This window comes from Sinohyriopsis cumingii, chromosome 8, assembly GCF_028554795.1.
Source record: "Sinohyriopsis cumingii isolate HCF-2022 chromosome 8, ASM2855479v2, whole genome shotgun sequence".
NCBI lineage: Eukaryota > Metazoa > Mollusca > Bivalvia > Unionida > Unionidae > Sinohyriopsis > Sinohyriopsis cumingii.
Window position 1 is genome coordinate 18,685,144 of NC_142968.1, and position 21,055 is coordinate 18,706,198.

General features: G+C 35.2%; 1 protein-coding gene across 1 annotated transcript in view; it reads right to left on the reverse strand.

Annotated features, from left to right (window-relative positions):
• Positions 1-21,055, reverse strand: part of LOC149793071 (transforming growth factor-beta-induced protein ig-h3-like) — a 98,831-nt gene that overhangs the window by 22,435 nt on the left and 55,341 nt on the right. Inside the window, exons 6-8 of the mRNA XM_089966968.1 lie at positions 13,291-13,417; positions 8,344-8,482; positions 5,333-5,492 (exon numbers count right to left, since the gene is read on the reverse strand). Of these exons, the coding sequence (XP_089823094.1) occupies positions 5,333-5,492; positions 8,344-8,482; positions 13,291-13,417 (426 nt within the window). The remainder of the gene's footprint in view (positions 1-5,332; positions 5,493-8,343; positions 8,483-13,290; positions 13,418-21,055) is intronic.

Here is a 21,055-nt window from a genome sequence, read left to right on the forward strand (position 1 = left end):
GCACAGTCATTAAAGTCCAAAACATATTTGTATCCAGGTTAACTATATGACAGTATCAAACAAATAAAAATCAATATTTTAAAATATATTCACTGTGAGTGCAAATGATAAGCTTTTTTGCTAGCATGGGTTACAAAAGTATTATTAAAGCAAGTTATTGCTCTGTACACTCTTTACCCTGCAGACCTCAATCATGATTATATATGGCAAACAAATAGCTCAGGTGATGAATAAACACAATGGGTAATGAGCCAACACCAGAAACTGACTTTGGATTCTTTTAAGCATGCCGATTTTTTTTAATGAAGTTGGCCAAAATAAAGAAGCCAACTTTGGTTCCTGTAGATTCTTTCTTTTTTTGACAAAGTCAACCGACATAGGGAAGCTAGCATTCATTCCTTTTTACCCGCATCAATGGGAATTTTGAAAATAAATTAAAACAACGGAACAGTTTTGAGAGTGACACAATATAGTGCATCATACACACACATCAATATAAGGCTACACAGTAAATGAGTTTTCAGTAGTTTCATCTAAATGTTCCCTATCCATAGTTTATAGTGTTTTATTTTTCTTCAACAAGAATCATGTACATCATCTTGTGGGGATTACTGTATGTCATTTCCGGTTGGCATCCTCTATAGGTGGGAAATCATAGCTAAGAGGAAGTAACAGTGCTGTATGTTGCAATTTCAAGTAATTAAATTATTATTTCTTCTTTACACTTGCTAATTTTTTGGTTCTTTTTGTGTGAGTATAACTACTTTTAATCATGTAATGCAAATCGGATGCAAAAAGAAAAATTTGGAGTATGGCCAGTGACCTTTAAGATAAGACCATTTCTTCTTTATATTTGCTGAGTTTTCAGGCCATCTCTGATATTCTTCGGCAATAAGATTTTCAATTAGCCACTGTGGTAATTATAATGACTGTCACACTGGTACCATTTTCATCTAGATCTAAGCAGATATCACTGGAAGTCATTTGGTGAAAACTCTATGTTAACATGACCATTGATTCTAGGGGAGTTATAACAGCAAGATTTTCAATACAGTCATTGTACTGGAAGTATGTTTGGCACCATTTTCATTTTGGACCAGTGATGTATCATAAGAAGTCTTTAAGTGAAAACCACATGTTGATATAACCATCTATTTAGTAGGAATGGAGATTTTCATGCTGACCACCATAACGGCCATATTGAGAGTCAATCTTCATCATTTTTATTTAGACAACTAGACATCATAAGAACTCGTCCGATGAAAACCTCATCTCAAAATGAATTTTCATTTAAAAAATACTAGCCATAACACAATTTGGGTGTAAGATCAATTGTTATTGTGGGTGCAAATCGATAGGCTATTCATGGCAACTAGTATATGTGTTGGAGGAAGAAGCCAGGAAAACCCCAGTAAGATCCAATGATCCACAGGAAGCTACAGAAAGCATTTTCACATACCCACATTGGCTGAGCTAAAGAATCACACCCACGTTGACAGAAGTGAGATGGCAGTGATCAGTAAAGGCAAGTGCTTTAGACCATTCTGGTGAGAACCCTATCTTGATGACTTTCTCTTTCAGAGGATTAACAAGAAAATGACTTTCAAGATCCATCTATGACCAAGTAAGCATCACAACAAGCCTGTTGGTCATAGCACATTGTTGATACAATCAGCCATCTAGATAAAGCAGCCATAATGACTTTCCAAATGGCCGCTGTGGCTGACATATTGGCAGTCCTATTGTCACCATTTTCATTTACAACTAGCTAGATATTGTACGCTTTTCACAGAAAAACCCATGCTGATATGATCATTCATTCAGGAGAAACAGTGATGAAAAGATTTCAAGATGGCCACTGCAGTGGACATACTGGATGCCTGGATGGAACCGTTTTCATAGAGGTCTAACTAGACATCAAACAAAGCAAGTCAATGTGACTTTTGCTTGGGATACAATTTTTAAAAATGGCTGATAATAGCTGTTATGGAAGCCACTGAATATCAGATCTGCACCATTAGGACCAACTAGACATCATAAGAAAACCACATGTTGATATGACTATCCATTCAGGAGGAGTAGCAATAACAAAATTTTCAAGAAAGCCATTGTGTTGGCCATATTTGGACATCAGAACAGTACCATTATAATTCAGAATAAACTAGATATCATCAGAAGTCTTCTGGTGGAAATCCTATATCAATGACTTTCATAGTAGTGATACCAATATTTTCTAGATGTCTGCTGCAGCAGCCATATTGGATGTCAGCTTGCAATTCTTTCATTCAGATATCATAAGAAGTCTTTAGAGAAAACTCCATGTTGATATGACCATCCATTCAGACGGTCTAGCAATAACAAGGTTATTATGGCTGCTATAGTGGATGTTAGATCGGCACCAGTTTCATTTAGGGACCAATTAGACATCATAGGAAGTCTTTTAGTGAAAAGCCCACACTGATATGACCATCCAATAAACAAGATTTTGAAGCTGGCTGCTGTGGTGGCAATAGTGGATTGTTCATGAGGAATCATTTTCATTTTGGATCAACTACACCATGGAATAATATGCATGTAAAGTTTTAATGGCAATCTTCCAAAATGGTTACGAGGAGTAGCGTGTATGATTTGGACTTTTAAAGTAGCTTAACAATTTTGCAGTCATATTGCTATGATGTCTGCAGTGTGACAACTTATAGTGATGTCTAGCACTGGGGCATTATGCCGCAGACATGTAGCATGATGTCCCACCCTGTCACATTATCCTGAAACCAGGCCGACCAGTTCTAACACTTACCTCTTAATGCTGAGTGTCCAGCAAAGAAGCTGTAAGTACCATTTTTATAAGTCTTTGGTATGACTCTGCCATGGTTTGAACCCACAACCATCTGATCTAACCACTTGGTCACCGGAGCGGTCTTACAAGGAGTAGCAATAATTTATGCTAATGGGCACAGGATGGACAGATATTGACTTATCATACAATATTCTGTTCTGGCATGACAAGTTGAGCTAAAAAGCACTGTTCAGAATAATGAAGAGATCTAAACTCAACAAAATGAACAAATATAAAAAAAAACAACCACATATCTTGGCCAGGACCTATTATCATTGAAAACGCAAGCAGCACTATATTGATGTGATATAGTTATTTAGGTCACTGCACATAAATCAGATTTCATTGGTTGCCATTTGTGCCAGTGCAATAGATTTTGTCGCTAGCTGTATAAAATTTATGCTCCAAGATACAGAGATATGAATGTATTTATATTACAGGGGAAAGTGGTAAAAGACATAATAATAATAATAATAATGGCAACAATATTATGTTATTAGATGAGAGTGAGGATAATTTGAGATCACCAATTTTATCTTCAATCAATGGTAATTGGTCCTATAAACGATGTCAAGAATTTCACTCAAAGTCTCATAAATATAAAGGCACATATTAAAATATGCTTATAATCTAAAAGTCCTTGATAAAGCTATGCTGTGGAAACCAAAATCTGAGGAGAGGCTATTAGGGGCCATAACTTCTCCATATGATGACAGGCTATTAGAGACCATAACTCCTCCATAGGATGACTGGCTATTAGGGGAAATAACTCCCCTATAAGATGACCAAAAAGGCTGGAAATAAAGCTACTGAGGTTACAACGTCATAAAACTTCATGACACATTTAGCACTCAAATGTGACAACATGATTTCTACAGAACTCAATTACATACATACATACATACATACATACATACATACATATGTAAACAGTAAAAATTGTTTATGTTTCACAGAGACTGGGATTTGAGACTTCTATAACCAACAAATGTTACATCCAAATTCATCTTTATTGTTATTGTTTTCATCTTTTTCAAAGGTTTATGCACTTGTCCATGTTAATGATGCTGGATTTACCTTAAAAAAATATTTAATACTGGTACGATTACTATCAGAACTCAATATGGTATATATTTTTCATGGCCACATACATTTGTAAAAATATACTTTCATCTTTAAAAACAAATGATAAGCATACACATTTTACCATCTAATGAAAGTGTCAATGTACACACACAGAGAAAAGCAAGTGAATAATAAATATAATTTTTAGGTGAAACATCTTTCTTCAATAACAGAACAACTAGCTATTTAGTCTTTTATGTATCTGGATGGAAAAAAACGTTAATAATTATGTTTGTTTTAATTAATATGAGATCTTTTTAAAAATATTTGTATGATATGCAAATGCTCACAAAGAATATTAGGTATGTCAGGTTATCAGTTACAAAAAAAATACACTTCATGACAAGTGCTAAAATATCTCAATCAGCTTCTCCTAAATTGCAACAAGCACTGTAATGGCTGAGTAAAAGTAAACTACACAGAGTACATGCATGACTTGAAACTACTTTCTCGCTCATCATCACTTCCAATTGCATGAATCTGTACAAATACTGCAAGAATCACACAATCACATACCCTGGGAGCATCTCTGCAGGTATGATGGCTGTTACAGGATCACAGTCATGCACACAAAATGTCTGACTGTCATAGTTTTTGATCCAGTTTATTGCATTAGGTGTTTTTAAATTGTCAGTAGTGTCTAGGGTTGTTGTATAAAAAGGTGTCTAAGAAATAAAGTACCATACGGTCAAAACTATATATATATATATATATATATATATATATATATATATATATATATATATACAGGTAAAACCTGTTATAACATGATTTATTATAACATCATTCTACTTATAATGTAATGGCAACATGACTCCCATTTTTTAATTTAAGGTGACTTCTCTTTTTAACATCCTAAATGCATGCTTTCAGAAAAGGTGATTATTTATATCCCTAGCATATTATAGGATCAAGAGGTTAGTTAAAACTGATGACACTGAAATTTCAATGTGCATTTTCTGTGGGAAAGGTTTTTGAAAAATGTGTTAATGTGATCCCGCTTATATCGCGATGTTATTCTCTGGACCCTGAGCAAATCTGCCCTAAAAGTTAACAGTCACCTTATTATGGAGAACACCTGTGTCACATGTTCAAATTCACTTCCAATAAACTATGTATTAAAACTCACCTACTTTCTGCCTTCAATGGCAAACTGTTTCCTAACTAAACTGAAGTTCTTACTGCTTCAAGTAGTCGCTCCATCACAAAGACTGCTAATTAAGTGTGTAAACAACAAATTTGCTTTGTAAGCACAGAATTGGTTTTGGTACAGGTAAAACATTTATCACATAAGCAGGGGTCAAGTTTAGTACAGATAACAAATTTACCATGAAAAGCAAGGGTCTAGTTTGGTCAAGGTAATAAATTTACCATGTAAGCCAGTGTCTGGTTTTGGTACAGATTGACCCAAGGTAAGTTACGAATATAGCTGAAGGCCTGGTCTGTTGGCACAAGCACTGTGACTCCTGATGGCTGTGTCATCTCATTTGATACCTCAGGGCTACTGGCTGCCACCACACTTGCCATCGTTCTACAAATAAAGAGAAATCAGTAAATGACCAACACTTACAAACCTTAATAAAAGGGTCCACGGGTAAAATTAATAAAAGGGTCAATGGGTAGAAGAAAAAAAAAAAAGAGGTCTGCATCATGCTACGTCTTGCCTGCTCTGATGTGGCATAATCCAAAAACTTAAAAAATTGCAGCAGCAATAAAGGTGTGATTCTGTCATCTACTTGTGACCACGATGAGTAATACCGTCAAAAACATAAATAAACCCATCCGTTTTAAATGACCACATAATGTGTTAAAGAAACTGAGCTAAAGGCAAAAACATAAATTACTTAAACATGAACAATAGGTCACTGTGGCCTACTTTGCCAACTATTTTTAAGTAAGCATTAGATGTGATCAGGTATCCTCTCAGAAACAAGTAAATCTTCATATATTTTGAGTCAAATCTTCAATAGCCAGTCAGTTTTTAGAAGAGATAGCTGTGATAAGTAGGGTTATATTAAACCTCCATGGGTTTCTATTTTGGTCCTTAATTTAGCAATTATAGCTTTAGGATGGTCGTAACTGACTGACCACATGCTTTGAGTAAGTTTTGGTATAATGGCGCTCACATTAGTGTCAAATTGGCATCTGGGATCCAAAACTGTATTTCAAATTTTTTTTAAAGTCTGGTATCTGTGATAAAAACTGCAATTCAGTTGTCAGAACAGATCAGGTTTCATTTTATCTAATTTCAGTTTATTAAAATTAAGAAACATTTGGGCCCAAAAACATTATTCATTTTCAAGGGGATTTTTTTGCTTTACTGAGGTTTCAAACTTAAGAAGGTCCACTCTATTTCAATAATATCCTCTTTTCAATTCTATAAGGAACATTAACTTATCAAGAATAGGGGTCATTCTGACACCATAAAATGGTTTTTTTTCCTTCAGATCATGGTTATATGAAATTGGAAATGCTAGTAGTTAACCCTTTACCTCATAGAGCATAGTGACAAAGTGCAGCTCGCTATACATAGAACACAGGTTACCTAGTCGACCGCATACGCATAGTTTGCCTGTGAACTATTAAGCAATATAGTGTATGTTACGTGTAACAGCAATTTTAACCATTTTACATTTTTGGTACACATTTATTACATGTGGAACAATTTAAGAGTAAAGTCCAATTGTTATAGCTGTGTAATTATTTATCACGGAAGAATTTGTTATGTGCTTTAAAATCTGGAGAGAATTCGTTCACCGTCATGTCATTGAGGCCGTGTGACCAACCATAGAGCTGCCATTTCTCATACTTGAAATTTACAAGTTTTTCATCTGTGTCTACATCTAAATTTGATAATTTATAAAAACTAATTGCAGCCTATATCAATATCAGAGCCTTTACCTAGTTTATTGAATCTTTCATAGTTGTGATTCTAATCATGAAAACTTCGTAAGTACTGAATGAAATCCGCGACCGCCATTTTGGAGAGTGGAGATTACGACCCAGTTACTTTAAATAGCAGATATCGACCAGAACATAAACAGTGACCACGTGATCTGACGTAATTGTCATTCACAGAAATGAATGTAGTATCTAATAAGGGGTTTTCCCCGAAGGTGGCGCTACGAAAACCAGCTTAAAATGGCTGATGTTTACAGCAGACGTCAAAAGGCGCTTCTATGGGACTTTTGTAGAAGCGTCAAAAGTCGCTTTGATGTGACTTTTGTAGAGGCATCCAAAGACGGTTGTATGAGGTAAAGGGTTAATACAGATTCCATATGAAATTGTAAAAGTTAGTAGTTAATATAGATTCCATATGAAACTGGAACTATTTAATAATGATGTGTATATGAAATTGGAAATGCTAGTAGTCAATATAGATTTCATATGAAACTGGAAATGCTAGTAGTTAATATAGATTCCATATGAAACTGGAAATACTAGTAGTTAATATAGATTTTATATGCAAACTGAAATGCTAGTAGTTTTTTTCTTCAAATCATGGTTATATAAAATTGGAAATGCTAGTAGTCAATACAGATTCCATATGAAACTGGAAATGCTATTTAATAATGATGTGCATATGAAACTGGAAATGATAGTAGTCAATATAGATTCCATATGAAACTGGAAATGCTAGTAGTTCATATAGATTCCATATGAAACTGGAAATCCTAGTAGTTAATATAGATTCCATATGAAACTGGAAATCCTAGTAGTTAATATAGATTTTATGTGCAAATTGAAATGCAAGTAGTTTTTTATTTCTTCATATCATGGTTATATGAAATTGGAAATGCTAGTAGTTAATATAGATTCCATATGAAACTGGAAATGCTATTTAATAATGATGTGTATCTGAAACTGGATATGCTAGTAGCTAATATAGATTCCATATGAAACTGGAAATGCTAGTAGCTAATATAGATTCCATATGAAACTGGAAATGCTAGTAGCTAATATAGATTCCACATGAAATTGAAAATGCTAGTAGCTAATATAGATTCCATATGAAACTGGAAATGCTATTTAATAATGATGTGTATCTGAAACTGGATATGCTAGTAGCTAATATAGATTCCATATGAAACTGGAAATGCTAGTAGCTAATATAGATTCCATATGAAACTGGAAATGCTAGTAGCTAATATAGATTCCATATGAAAATGGAAATGCTAGTAACTAATATAGATTCCATATGAAACTGGAAGATGCTATTTGATAATGATGTCTACATGAAATTGAAATGCTAGTAGTTAATATAGATGTCTATATGAAAGTGTCTGAAAATGATTAGTCTGAGCTATTGAATGTATATCTATAGGTAGATAATACAATTAAATATATAACTGAAGACAACTTTTTGTAAACTTAATTCTTACTTTGCATCAGCATTGATTTGTTCCATTGCTGTAAAATAGGCATATCCAAAAATCCGGTCTATGACATGCACGACTCCATTAAAGACGGTGATATTTCCCTGTAGTACGGAAGCACTCACATCTCCACCAATCACATAAGCTGAAAATTACAAATGCATGTAGGTACGGATCATGGTAAACAAGATAATAAAGAATGTAGAATGTTCCAAGTGCTTTTCTTCATTATTAATTCTGCTAATTACCACTACTTTAGTCACACTATACTCTCCCTATTTTCACATTTCTTGGAGTGTTCTTAGAAGGAACTTTGGCCTGATGCAACCCAATTTAAATAAGCCATATCCTTATTCACTGATGCTATTACTCTATTACCTGCCTCCCCCCACCTCTAACAATTGCATTTTCAGATATTTCTGGAGCATATAATTTTCTGTCATTTAACAGTCCAAAATCCTGTTATGTCCTTCTCAATAGTATGTAAAATAAGTTGTTTCCCCTGCTTTAGTTGAGACATAGTACCTGTCAAGCTTGTCAGTGAACAGATGTATTTGTCATTTGATTGTCTGATGCTTACTGAACAAAGTTATGCGACATTTGATATGCTTCCAAGCTAATGCTAACATTTTACAACAGTATTTACAATGGTCACTGCCTTGATTTCAGCTGAACATCCGCTGAAGACAAGCCTTTATTAGGGAAAGACAATTTGAGTTTCTAAATAGGGGGTGGTGGGTGGGGCCCGAGTGGTCTAAAGCGCTCTTCGTTACGGATCACTGCCATCTCACCTCTGTCTGCGGCGGTTCGAGTCTAAGATTCAGCCAATGTGGGTATGTGAGAAAGACTGCCAGTAGCTTCTCGTGGGTCGGTGGTTCTTTCCGGGGTTTTCCCGGGTTCTTCCTCCACCATTAATACTGGCCGCCATGCATAGCCTATCGTGTGCTGAAAAATGGCGTTAAACCCAACAACAACAACAACAACAACAAAGGGGGTTGAGATGATCTTAAAATCAACTCTTATTCTGATTTGTGGTGTACAAAGGGCACAATGCCAATCCTTGCTTTTCTTGAAACAAACTTATCTTGAATGAAATAATAGAAAATACATCAGAAATAATAATTTAGCCCCATAAAATTAAAAGGATAGTCCCTTACAGCACACATTCATTCAGAAATAAATTATTTGATAGTTGCGTACATGTATATTCAATCTTGTAGCTGGGCCACCACTGCTTAAGGAAGGACTAAACACATGGTTTGCAGTTAAGTGTAAATTCAGTGTTTTCTTTTCTGTTGTTTGTGTTTTTAAATAGAAGCTGCTGATATCTAGAATTTAACTGTCCATACCTCAGAGGATAACTTTAACTGTCCATACCTCAGAGGATTACTTTAACTGTGAATACCTCAGAGGATTACTTTAACTGTCCATACCTCACAGGATTACTTTAACTGTCCATACCTCAGAGGATTACATTAACTGTCCATACCTCAGAGGATTACTTTAACTGTCCATACCTCAAAGGATTACTTTAACTATCCATATCTCAGAGGATTACATTAACTGTCCATACCTCAGAGGATTACATTAACTGTCCATACCTCAGAGGATTACTTTAACTGTCCATACCTCAGAGGATTACTTTTCATATTTAAACAGCAGGATAAATTTACTCTGTTCAAGAGAAGCTCAACAAGTTGGGCTTCTCATCAAGTCAGCACATAAGTTTTCTAAATATATGAAATATACAAGACTTTGAAAATTAATTTCTATTGTCAATATATATGATCGAAATAAAGATCCCTGATTGCTGAAATGGTATCTGATTGTTAATCACTCATGATGTCTCGTTCTTTCCATGTGTGGTCTTCACTGATTGGCTGTTCAAATGTCAATAAGTAATGCCGATTGGCCACTCAACGATGGAGATGCCATCTGCGTGCCAGACAAGGTGCAGGGGTGATTTGTAGGTATTTTATTACTCCACTGCAGAGTGTTACTCCAGAGTGAAATTGGAGGGGATTCAGTCCTCCATCATGATGCATGAGGTTCGAAAAATACATGTGAGCTGTACAGAAACTTAGGTAAAGGCTCTTATATTGATGTAGGGATACTGGTGTAGGAATACTGATGTAGGTATATTGATGTTGGCAACACTGAGTTTTTATAATTTAAAACGATTGTTAACACATTAACCCCTAGCGACGACTTAACAGGGCAGGAGGTAGTAGCCTACTGCCAAGCTCTGTAGCATCATGGTCATGCATGATGCACTAAAGTGGGTGGCATTATAGAAAGGTAGACAGATGTAGCTCTACAATGATACCAAATAATCTGGAATATCTAGTTGCACTACAAAATCCAGATAAAAAAGCCTCATTTTTTGGACGTGACATTTTTCTACCCAAAATTCGCCTGTGGTCAGAATACGATTTTGTGTCCGGATGTTATACTTTTTGGTCTCAGATCTAAGGCAAACCAGTATGAACTGCAAACAGACAGATGAGCCTTTGCAAAAAGTAGGATAAGATGGGCATTTGGAATAAAGAGTAGTCTTGATACAAATATAATGGCTCCGTTTAGCAAAAAAAAAAAAAAAAAAAAAAGGAGAACTCCAACTTACCCTTCTGCTCATGCGCGAGTCAAATAGCCAATGAAAAACGATGTTTCTAACACAACTAGGCAGTATGTTATTGAAAGATCACTGGGGATTTGGTGTTTTCGGATCTTTTTAGAAACAGCTTTCAAAATGTGTTTCCTACTCGATTTTCAGGCGAAAATCACAAAAACCTCCAGGGGTTAATGTGTTAAATGGCAGCTATGGATGGTCACATGCTTCACTGGTATGATGGTGAACAAATTCTTTTTAGATTTTAAAGGATGTAAAATAATCTGTTGTGAAAAATAACTATACAGATATAAAATGATTAGATTTTACTCTTAAATTTCTATACATAATGTGTAAGAAAAATGAAAATTGTTGAATATAACATATATTACACAACATTTAACAGGCAGGCCTATGCACATGAGGTCAAATAGGTAACAGGTGTTCTATTTATAGCACACTGCACTATATGACTTTGTTACATGTATATCAACTGCCTCCAGCACCATACTCTCTATGAGGTAATGGGTTATGGCAACACAGACATGACCAGGCTCCAAACGTATCAGGGTAGAAACTTAAGGCAAGTGGCATCATGTGGTATAGATTTGTGCTACACAAAACAAGACCATGGTCCAAGCCTATTGGGGTAGAAACCTAATGCAGATAACAATATTGCACCAAAATTTATGTTGAAAACACTGATTAAACACAGCAACGGAACTTGTGCACCTGGATTCTCTTATTACCAATAGATCTACATGACTTTTGTCTGGTGTTAACAATAATCTGGAGAAAAACAACAAAAAGTTTTATAAAATCAATGCAAAATCTGCTATACTTTGCATCAAAATAAGACAAAATCTGGCGCAGAGATTGCTGGAAAAATAAGGCACAAGTTTTGACCATTTGATGCACAAAACTCATATAGAGAATCTTAACAATGTTGTTAACCATGAGGCTGTTGCTATTGCCACTGCAAAGGTAGTGACCTTGGTCTTACTATTGACAGACAGGATACAATAATGCTGTTACCACTGACAACCACAATGGTGTTACCACAGACAACCTCAATGATGTTGCCAAACACAATAGTTACCTCAGAGAACCTCAGTGTTGTTACCAACCACAATGCTGCTACCAGACAACCTCAGTGCTGTTACTACAGATAACCTCAATGCTGTTACCAACCACAATAATGTTACCACTGACAACCACGATGCTGTTACCAACCACAATACTGTTACCACAAACAACCTCAATGCTGTTACCAACCACAATACAGTTACCACTGACAACCACAATGCTGTTATCACAGACAACCTCAATGATGTTACGAACCACAATACTGTTACCACTGACAACCTCAATGATGTTACCACAGACAATCTCAATGCTGTTACCAACCACAATACTGTTACCACAGACAGCCTTAATGCTGTTACCAACCAAAACACTGTTACCACTGACAACCACAATGCTGTTACCACAGACAACATCAATGCTGTTACCAACCACAATAATGTTACCACTGACAACTACAATGATGTTACCACTGACAACTACAACATCATGGCCATTGTCACCAGCAGCCAGAAAGTGATTACCTATCTCTTGCTACTGAAAGGCATACAAACAGAAACTCGTACTTATGTTGACTTTAAAATGCAGTTTCAATGTACACATGCTTATAAAAAATTGCATAGGTTTCATAATTTAACATATATATACAGATATGTAAAACAGTACACACATATGTAACACACCACATGACATGACAGATGACGTCATGACATTATGTAAGCATTATACTAATGATCAAGGAATATGTTCCTAAGTTAATCTACTACGCTATTTTGCAGTTCTGTCAAAAAAATCTGTATTTTTTTTACATGTGACAGGTGTCATCTTAAGTGTGTACTTACTCATTTGAAACTCCTCAAATAAGTTCAATCATTTACTTGCTAAGGCTCACAAAAGATATGAATTTGTCTGGGTCATTTCATAAAAATTGTTATGCACACTCAGGAAAGAAACTGCTGCAAAATAACATTTGCACATTATTTTAATTATTCACCCCACCCCCGACATCTCTCTTAACTTACTGATCATTGGGTTGAGTATGCATTTTATGTATGTGCAAGATGAACAGCCCCAATCATTTCTAGAATCCTCATGTATATATTCTTAAACAGTGAAAGAGGAGTTGAGCAAATAATCCATACCCAGGATCCTATGCAAAGTTCAAAGTCAACCAATAGGCGAGTCAAAATGAGCCCTCTTGGTGCTACAAACAAAACAGTTTGGTGTAGATTCAATGTTACAATTAAGTTGCTACAACTCACTGTCATAAGTGCTACTGGCCAGCCGAAACACAATCTGGGTATTTGGATTCCCGCTTGGAAACTTCTGGTTGTTGTCGATAATTGATGTGAAAACCACTCTACCAGGGATGTAATGCATCTTAATGTACTGAAAGAAAACAGAAGAGCCGTAGAATGCATGCATTTTCTAGTCTAGGATGTGCAATTGTGTGATTCATTCAAATTTCTATTTTGAAAAATTACAAATTACACTAATAAAATGGTGTGCAAAACTGGTTCATTATTTTGCAAGCTTTACTCTTTGTTTACTTCTTTGACTCCATTGTATTTTTTTTTTAAATGTCCTCCTTTTTATAAATGTAGTGAGGAATTTTCTGGTGGATTAAATCAATCTCAAAAAGAAACATTACAAAGTCATAAAATGATGCTTTATTCAGTGCAATCATATTGGATGAGAAAATGCACCTCCAAAGTGGAGAGCTCACAGCATTTGACAAAGGTAGATAATGGGAACATTATCATGTTTGATATGTGCCTTTATGATGGGGTTACACCTGCAAAACAAAAATATCTTCAGCGTACCTTACAGGTATTATGTTCAAAATAAAGCTAAACATGCATGAGTCAGTAGGAATATTAGTTTTCATGCAGTACCAATTTTCTCAAGTGTCAATTTTCATGAGGTACCAATTTTCATGGATTTTATAGTTGTTACAAATAAAAAATTTAAACACCCAATGAATATTGATCCTTCTTTTGGAAATTACAAGACCCTTTCTGCAACCTGAGAATTCAAGATGTATATTCTGCTTTATTCCATCATTCAAACTTATGGCTACAAGTATTCTGGCTATTACTAATGGGAACACAGATAATTAATCACACTGTAAAAAGTAAAACAAGTAATATATTACCCTTCTGTAAGATGATGCCAACAATTAGCAATAATACTGTACAGTTGTTAAATTCAGTGATGTGAACATTATTTACATGGTCTGTTATTGACTTGGTATGGGATTATGTTTTTATATAACCTAGAGACCAACTCATGTTATAACACAAGAATTTAACATCAAATGCATTTCTCAGTCCAAATTTGTTTGTTTATTTAAAAACTAAAGTCTGTTTAGTTTTAAGGTGGTTTTTGTGATAATAGTTAAGGTACACCTTGTACTCCAAAGCCTGACACCTGTCCTGACTGATTTTGACATTGAACTAGTAACTAGCACGTGTAAACTGACTGATTTTGACTGGATGCAGGAAGCTACAGTAACAGGCCTAGCGTCCAATGTCAGAGTAATACACTCCATAAAGGCATTTATTATTTATGCACACCCTAAAATTGTTGAGACTTAAAAATCTGCTTTTTAAAATGGAAAAAATTGTTCTGCAATCTCCATAAATAATCGGTAGTTTCTGCATGCCAAAAACAGGTATGACGTACATTTATCCCCTCTATTCAACCTAGCCATTCAAGTGTTTAATTTCCCCATGTAAATATATATATATATATATATATATATATATATATATATATATATATATATATAAATGACTGATTCTACAGGATATAAACATTCACATATGAGAAGAGGGATAGAAAGAGCATAAGTAAAATACATCAAAATAAAGATTACAGTACACTAATGTTACTGCAGATGTAAAATATTAATGTTTAAAAAATCATAATACTTTTGAATGTGCAGAGTGTAGACTTTAATCAAAATCTTTGTTTAGCATTATTATAACCATTATAAATTCCAAAGGATTTTAAAAAAAAGAAATGTGAGGTATTACTCTGGGACTTTTATCATTTGTAGGTGTACAAGTCTGTAGAATCATTTATATATATATATATATATATATATATATATATATATATATATATATATATATATATGTATACCACATACATAAAAAACATGGCTTTTAAAGTGTTGGTATAAAGCAATTTAATATACCAATACTACTGGTATATCAAATTGTGATCCGCACACGGTGCAATAATATGCAAATATAAACATTCTCGTGACTGTCTGCAGTTGACTCTAGATCAATGATGAATTCCCACACATCATTCATTAGTGACACATGAAAATAACAACAAAAAGTATTAACAATCACCATTTTCTAAATGAATTTAATATAGTACACATTTTCTATGCAATCCTTTCTGCTTCCTGTTCCCTCCTCCCCACGCATGCATAACAGACAACTACACAGAATGTGGGATGAGAGAGAAAATAAATCATGGTTGGATTGAAAACATGAAATAGACATTACACCAAGTAACCTACAAGAATATGGTTCATCACACTTTCCTTGGGATTTATCAAGTGTTTATCAATGATACAAAGTTGCAAACCGTGTCGACATTATGTGGTAAATTTCTGGGCTACGTGGTACATAATATATATACTGTGATGTACTAAATGTTTTGTTATTGTGTTGTTATTGTTGTTGTTTCATAAACATGTTATAATGTTCTAAATATTGATCATTATTAATTAATATGAAAATGTCCAAAGGCCTCTCTCTCTCTCTCTCCCCTCTGGGCCATCACAGCAAGATACAGGCTAAAATCATAGAGGATTTTTGTTTATGTCATCCCATGATGTCTCTGGACTTACGAATTATGATAAAAGTTAAGTCAAACCAACCAAAGGATGAGAGAGAAAGAGAGAGAGTTTTAAAGTCAAACTGACGAGAGAGTGAGAATGAGTTTTATGGTCAGTGGTACTGTTACTAATTTCAGCAGAATAATGACTTAGCTCAACTGTAAATATATTAAAATATTTTAATTACCTCATCTTGGTTTGTCATTTTGCTTAGTTGCTATTCCACATTACTCTTTGCATGTGCCGGTACACTGTTGTTGTGGGGTTTAACACCATTTTTCAGCATACGATAGGCTATATATGGCGGCCAGTATTAATGGTGGAGGAAGAATCCAGGAAAACCCCAGAAAAGAACCACCAACCCATGAGAAGCTACTGGCAAGCTTTCTCACATACCCACATTGGCCGAATCCGAGACTCAAACCCACGCAGACAGAGGTGAGATGGCAGTGATCCGTAACAGAGAATGCTTCAGACCACTCGGCCACTCTGGGCCCCTGCCGGTACATGATGGCTAAGTGTTCATGTAAATGGCATAATTAATCAAGCATTTGTAGTACTCTACTTTCATCATTAAAACCATCTTTCATGTTCAAATCACATGTTTGTATTATATTGATTAAATCAATGTCAAGAGAAAAAGAAAACAATCAACTTATCAATATGCAAAGGTGATTGTGAATAGCCATAAAAGGCATAGAACTACAGTTTGTTGTTGTTGTTGTTGTTGCTGTAGGGTTTAACGCCATTTTTCAGCACAAGATAGGCCATACATGGCGGCCAGTATTAATGGTGGAGGAAGAACCCGGAAAAAACCCGGAAAGAACCACCGACCCACGAGAAGCTACTGGCAAGCTTTCTCACATAACCACATTAGCCGAATCCGAGACTTGAACTGACGCAGACAGAGGTGAGATGGCAATGATCCATAACGGTGAGCGCTTTAGACCACTCGGCCACTCGGGGCCCCGACTACAGTTTGTAGCAGACACATTTGGGTGATGTGAGTTCATTCTTCATTCACTTGGTCAATACAAAGCTGCCTGTTGTAAATCTTAACTCCATTCAAAGGACAAATATATGTATTTGTTGGTGATATAAATAAAATATATGCACAGTCTGTACGCTGTATCAATGATATACCACTCGCAAGCCTCGTTTCCTTTTAATGAAAAATGTATACATTTCATGGTATATGACTGATACATTTTCTCTCATGATGAAACTTTTTATCATCATTAAGACTAAAGAAATGAATTATTTTTGTGTTGAATTAGTGCCCCCAACCCCAACTGCATCGACAGTGTATCCCCTAGGGGTGCAAGACTGAGAGTCAAAAATCTCCTTGGTGTGAGAACTGGGGGTCAGAATGAGTGAAAAAACAAACTTCGGTATGAAAACTGGGGGTCAAATACAAAATTTGGGGGTCTCTGAAGTGCAAATGAGGGTAAAAGGAAACACTGATCGAACAATAAAATAAACAAAACACTTATTTGAAAATAAAATGAAAGAAACTAACCTTGCACTGTTATCATTTATTCCTTCTCTTTTCATCATGTGAATTTTTTTAAAGAAAACAAATATATCCACAAACTCCATATATGTAGTGGATGCCGGCTGGCATATGCATCCTAACTGTAGTGTATATCGTTTATGTCAGATAACAAAATCGCAAAAGGGATGGGAATATCACCCGAGTGCTTGAAGGTGCAAAATAACCAAGACTGTATTGTATCCAGGTTAACTATATGATGGTTTCTTGCAAATAAAAATCACAATTTGAAAATACATTCACTGTGAGCGCAAACGATAATCTTTTTGCTAGTATGGGTTACAAAAGTATTATTAAAGAAGTTATTCTTGTGTATACTGCAAACATCAATGACCATTTGTATCAATTATGATTACCTATGGCAAACAAATAGAAGACTTTGTGATGAATAAACACAACTGGCAATGAGCAATAAACTCATTGCTTTAAGCAAGCCAACTCCAGAAACTGACTTTGGTGTCTTTTAAGTGTGCGGATTTTTTAAAAATGAAATCTGCCAACATAAGGAAGCCAACTTTGGTTCCTTTGGATTCTTTTAAGCATGCCAATTTCATTCTTTTTACAAAGTCAACTGACATCAGACATGATTTTCATCTTCCATTAAAAAAGCTGAAAAAATGTTAAGAAGGGTTTGGGGGTCCTTCCCCAACTAGGTCTTGAGGGGCAGCGTCCCCAATCTGGGGGTCCAAAAATGCATTTTACTCATAAAAAACTGCACCTGGTGCAACTTATGATCATAAAATAAACCAAAATAACGGGGGCCCCAAGTGTCCGAGTGGTCTAAAGCGATCTCTGTTACGGATCACTGCCATCTCACCTGTCTGCATGGGTTTGAGTCTCAGAATCGGCTAATGTGGGTATGTGAGAAGGACTGCCATTAGCTTCTTGTGGGTTGGTGGTTCTTTCCAGGGTTTTCCCAGGTTCTTCCTCCACCATTAATAATGGCCGCCATGTATAGCCTATCGTGTGCTGAAAAATAGTGTTAAACCACAAAACACCAAAATAATCATTTGAAAAACTAATAAACTTACCAAAAATGTTCAACTTTACTTCAATAATTTCACAATATTTATTGTCACATGAATTTGTTCTCCAATACTATTGATACTGAAGTCATTTCATGTGCATGTCAGTGTTCACATCGTAATTAAGTCACAATAATTTGTCAATTTTTGCAGCAAATATATTATACTTCTCTCTTTTCATATAAAATCTGTAAAAATAAACACCCAAATACATCAACTATATACAAATAATCCCATACATTCACTTGTCTTCTTCTCCAATGGAAACAGCCTCTTGATAAGCCAGTCGAGATCTTTTTGCAGCCTTGGTAAAGATTTTTCTTCAGCCTTCCTTTTTGTCATCACTGACTTTTTTAGCTCAATGTGCAATTGTTTCTTTTCCTTCTCAATGAGAGCCTTTTTCCTTTCAAGCTGGTGCTTGTAATGGCGACATGCAATACATATTCTAACAGAGGGCTACATCTGTTCTCTCATGCAAGAATCTTTCTTCTTATAGTAATTAATTGCACTTTTTCCAGATGCCTTCTGAGCTTTGATTTTTCTGTGTGCAGCTTCTTTTGTAGGTGCATGTTCCAAACTATTCCAACCACAATTACTGTAATTCAGATCTTTCTTGCAGAGGTCACAAAAGGCCAGTCCTCTAGCATTCAGTTTTCTTATAAACTAAATTTCTGTCAACTTTTCGCACCAGCCATTCCCATGTTTTTTAAACCTTTATCTAAACTTTTCATGTCATGCTCTTACTCAACAACTCGGGATGCCATGTTATGCAAGCATGCTTCTTCTTTCCATTGCCATCAGATTCTATTACACAAGATTCATTGGATGAATTTAAACCTCTGACCAATCAGCATACTTATTACAAGAGTCATGTGCTAACTAATATATGGAACAAATAATTTTACAACGGTCGTTGCAGAATGGGACTGGAAAGACCCATTTTTCAAAAACCAGATCTGAGATGATCTAAAAAATGGACTATATCAAGAAAAATCCGATTCAAGTCAGGAGAAAAGCGGAATTCCGCTTTAAAATGGAGAAAATTCATGTCTGCAACATAGGGAAGCCAACATTGATTCCTTTTTACCTGTATTAATGGGAATTTAAAAAATAAATTGAAACAATGTAACAGTTTTGAAAGTGAAACAAACTAGTGTATCATGCATGCACATCGCTATAAGGCTGAACAGTAAATTAGTTTTCAGTAGTTTCATCTAAATGTTTCCTTTCCATAGTTTATAATGTTTTATTTTTCAAGAACAAGAAGCATGTACTTCGTCATGTGGGGATAAATGTACGTCATTTCCAGTTGGTATCCTCTATAGGTGGAAAATCGTAGCTAAGGGGAAGTAACAGCATTGCATACTTCTATTTCGAGTAATTAAATTATTATTTCTTCTTTACACTTGTTGATTTTTTTATTCTTTTTGTGCGAGTATAACTACTTTTAAAGATGTATTGTAAATCAGATGTAAAGAGAAAAATTTTTAGAGTATGGCTGGTGACCTTTAAGACAGTGCCTGGTGATGCTTGTAGATTTCATGGAAAAATTGAGGACAGAAATAACTTGGTATTCTTCATTGAAATTACTATGTTCATGACTTGAACAACCACTGATACAGTGAAACAGCCAATAAGATTATACAATTCTGTGCCTTTAAAACAAAAATAAAATGTACTCTATCATAAACAAAGATATTTTCAAATTTTAAGTGTAAAACTGCAGAAAAGCCTTTTCATAGTGTAACTTGTGTAACTCTTATTTGAATATCCAATGCAATGTTATTCTTGTAGAAAAAAAAAATTTGAGAAGAATTATGACATACATGTATAATATTCCATTGTTCTTGATCATACATGTCCAATATAAATAGAATGGTATGGAAATTAAAGGGAGACTGATAAATTATTGACCAGCACACAAAACACATTTTATGAGATACCATTCATTAAACAAATGAATATCAAAATCACCACTGCTGCAGAACTGTACATAAATGTAGACTGTAGGTAGGCAATTTCTTGTGATTTACGCTTCATTATGGACAAGGTGGGATGATATTATGAAATTTAGAACCTCATTTTTTCTACATTACGCAAATTCATCTTTATGTATCCCTAGGTAGGCAACTGATAAATATAACAAGAAATGTTACCAAAATAGAATTTGTACAGATAAAGGTATGAAATTGGCATCTGCCATGGTCAGGTTTATGCTGTTGAGGTTTCTCCCTTCTGTTTGTATTTTGCATCAACTCGCAGAGAGAGTACAATAGAATCAGTAATGGGCGCCATAAAACCCACTATAGCTGCAATAAAATCTGAGACGGACTTATACTAGATTTAGTGGATTTCCACTTGAATGGAACAGACTGTGTGGACTTCCATTGTTCATACTGGGCACTTAATCCACTGCCTCTCTGTCAATATCCACTGGATTTGAGCGGGAGATCCCTTTAGGGGCTTCGAGTGGCCAAATGGTCCAAAGCGCTCACCGTTACAGTTCACTGCCATCTCACCTCTGTCTGCGCGAGTTTGAGTCTCAGCCTCAGCTAACGTTGGTACGTGAGAAAGCCTGCCAGTAGCTTCTC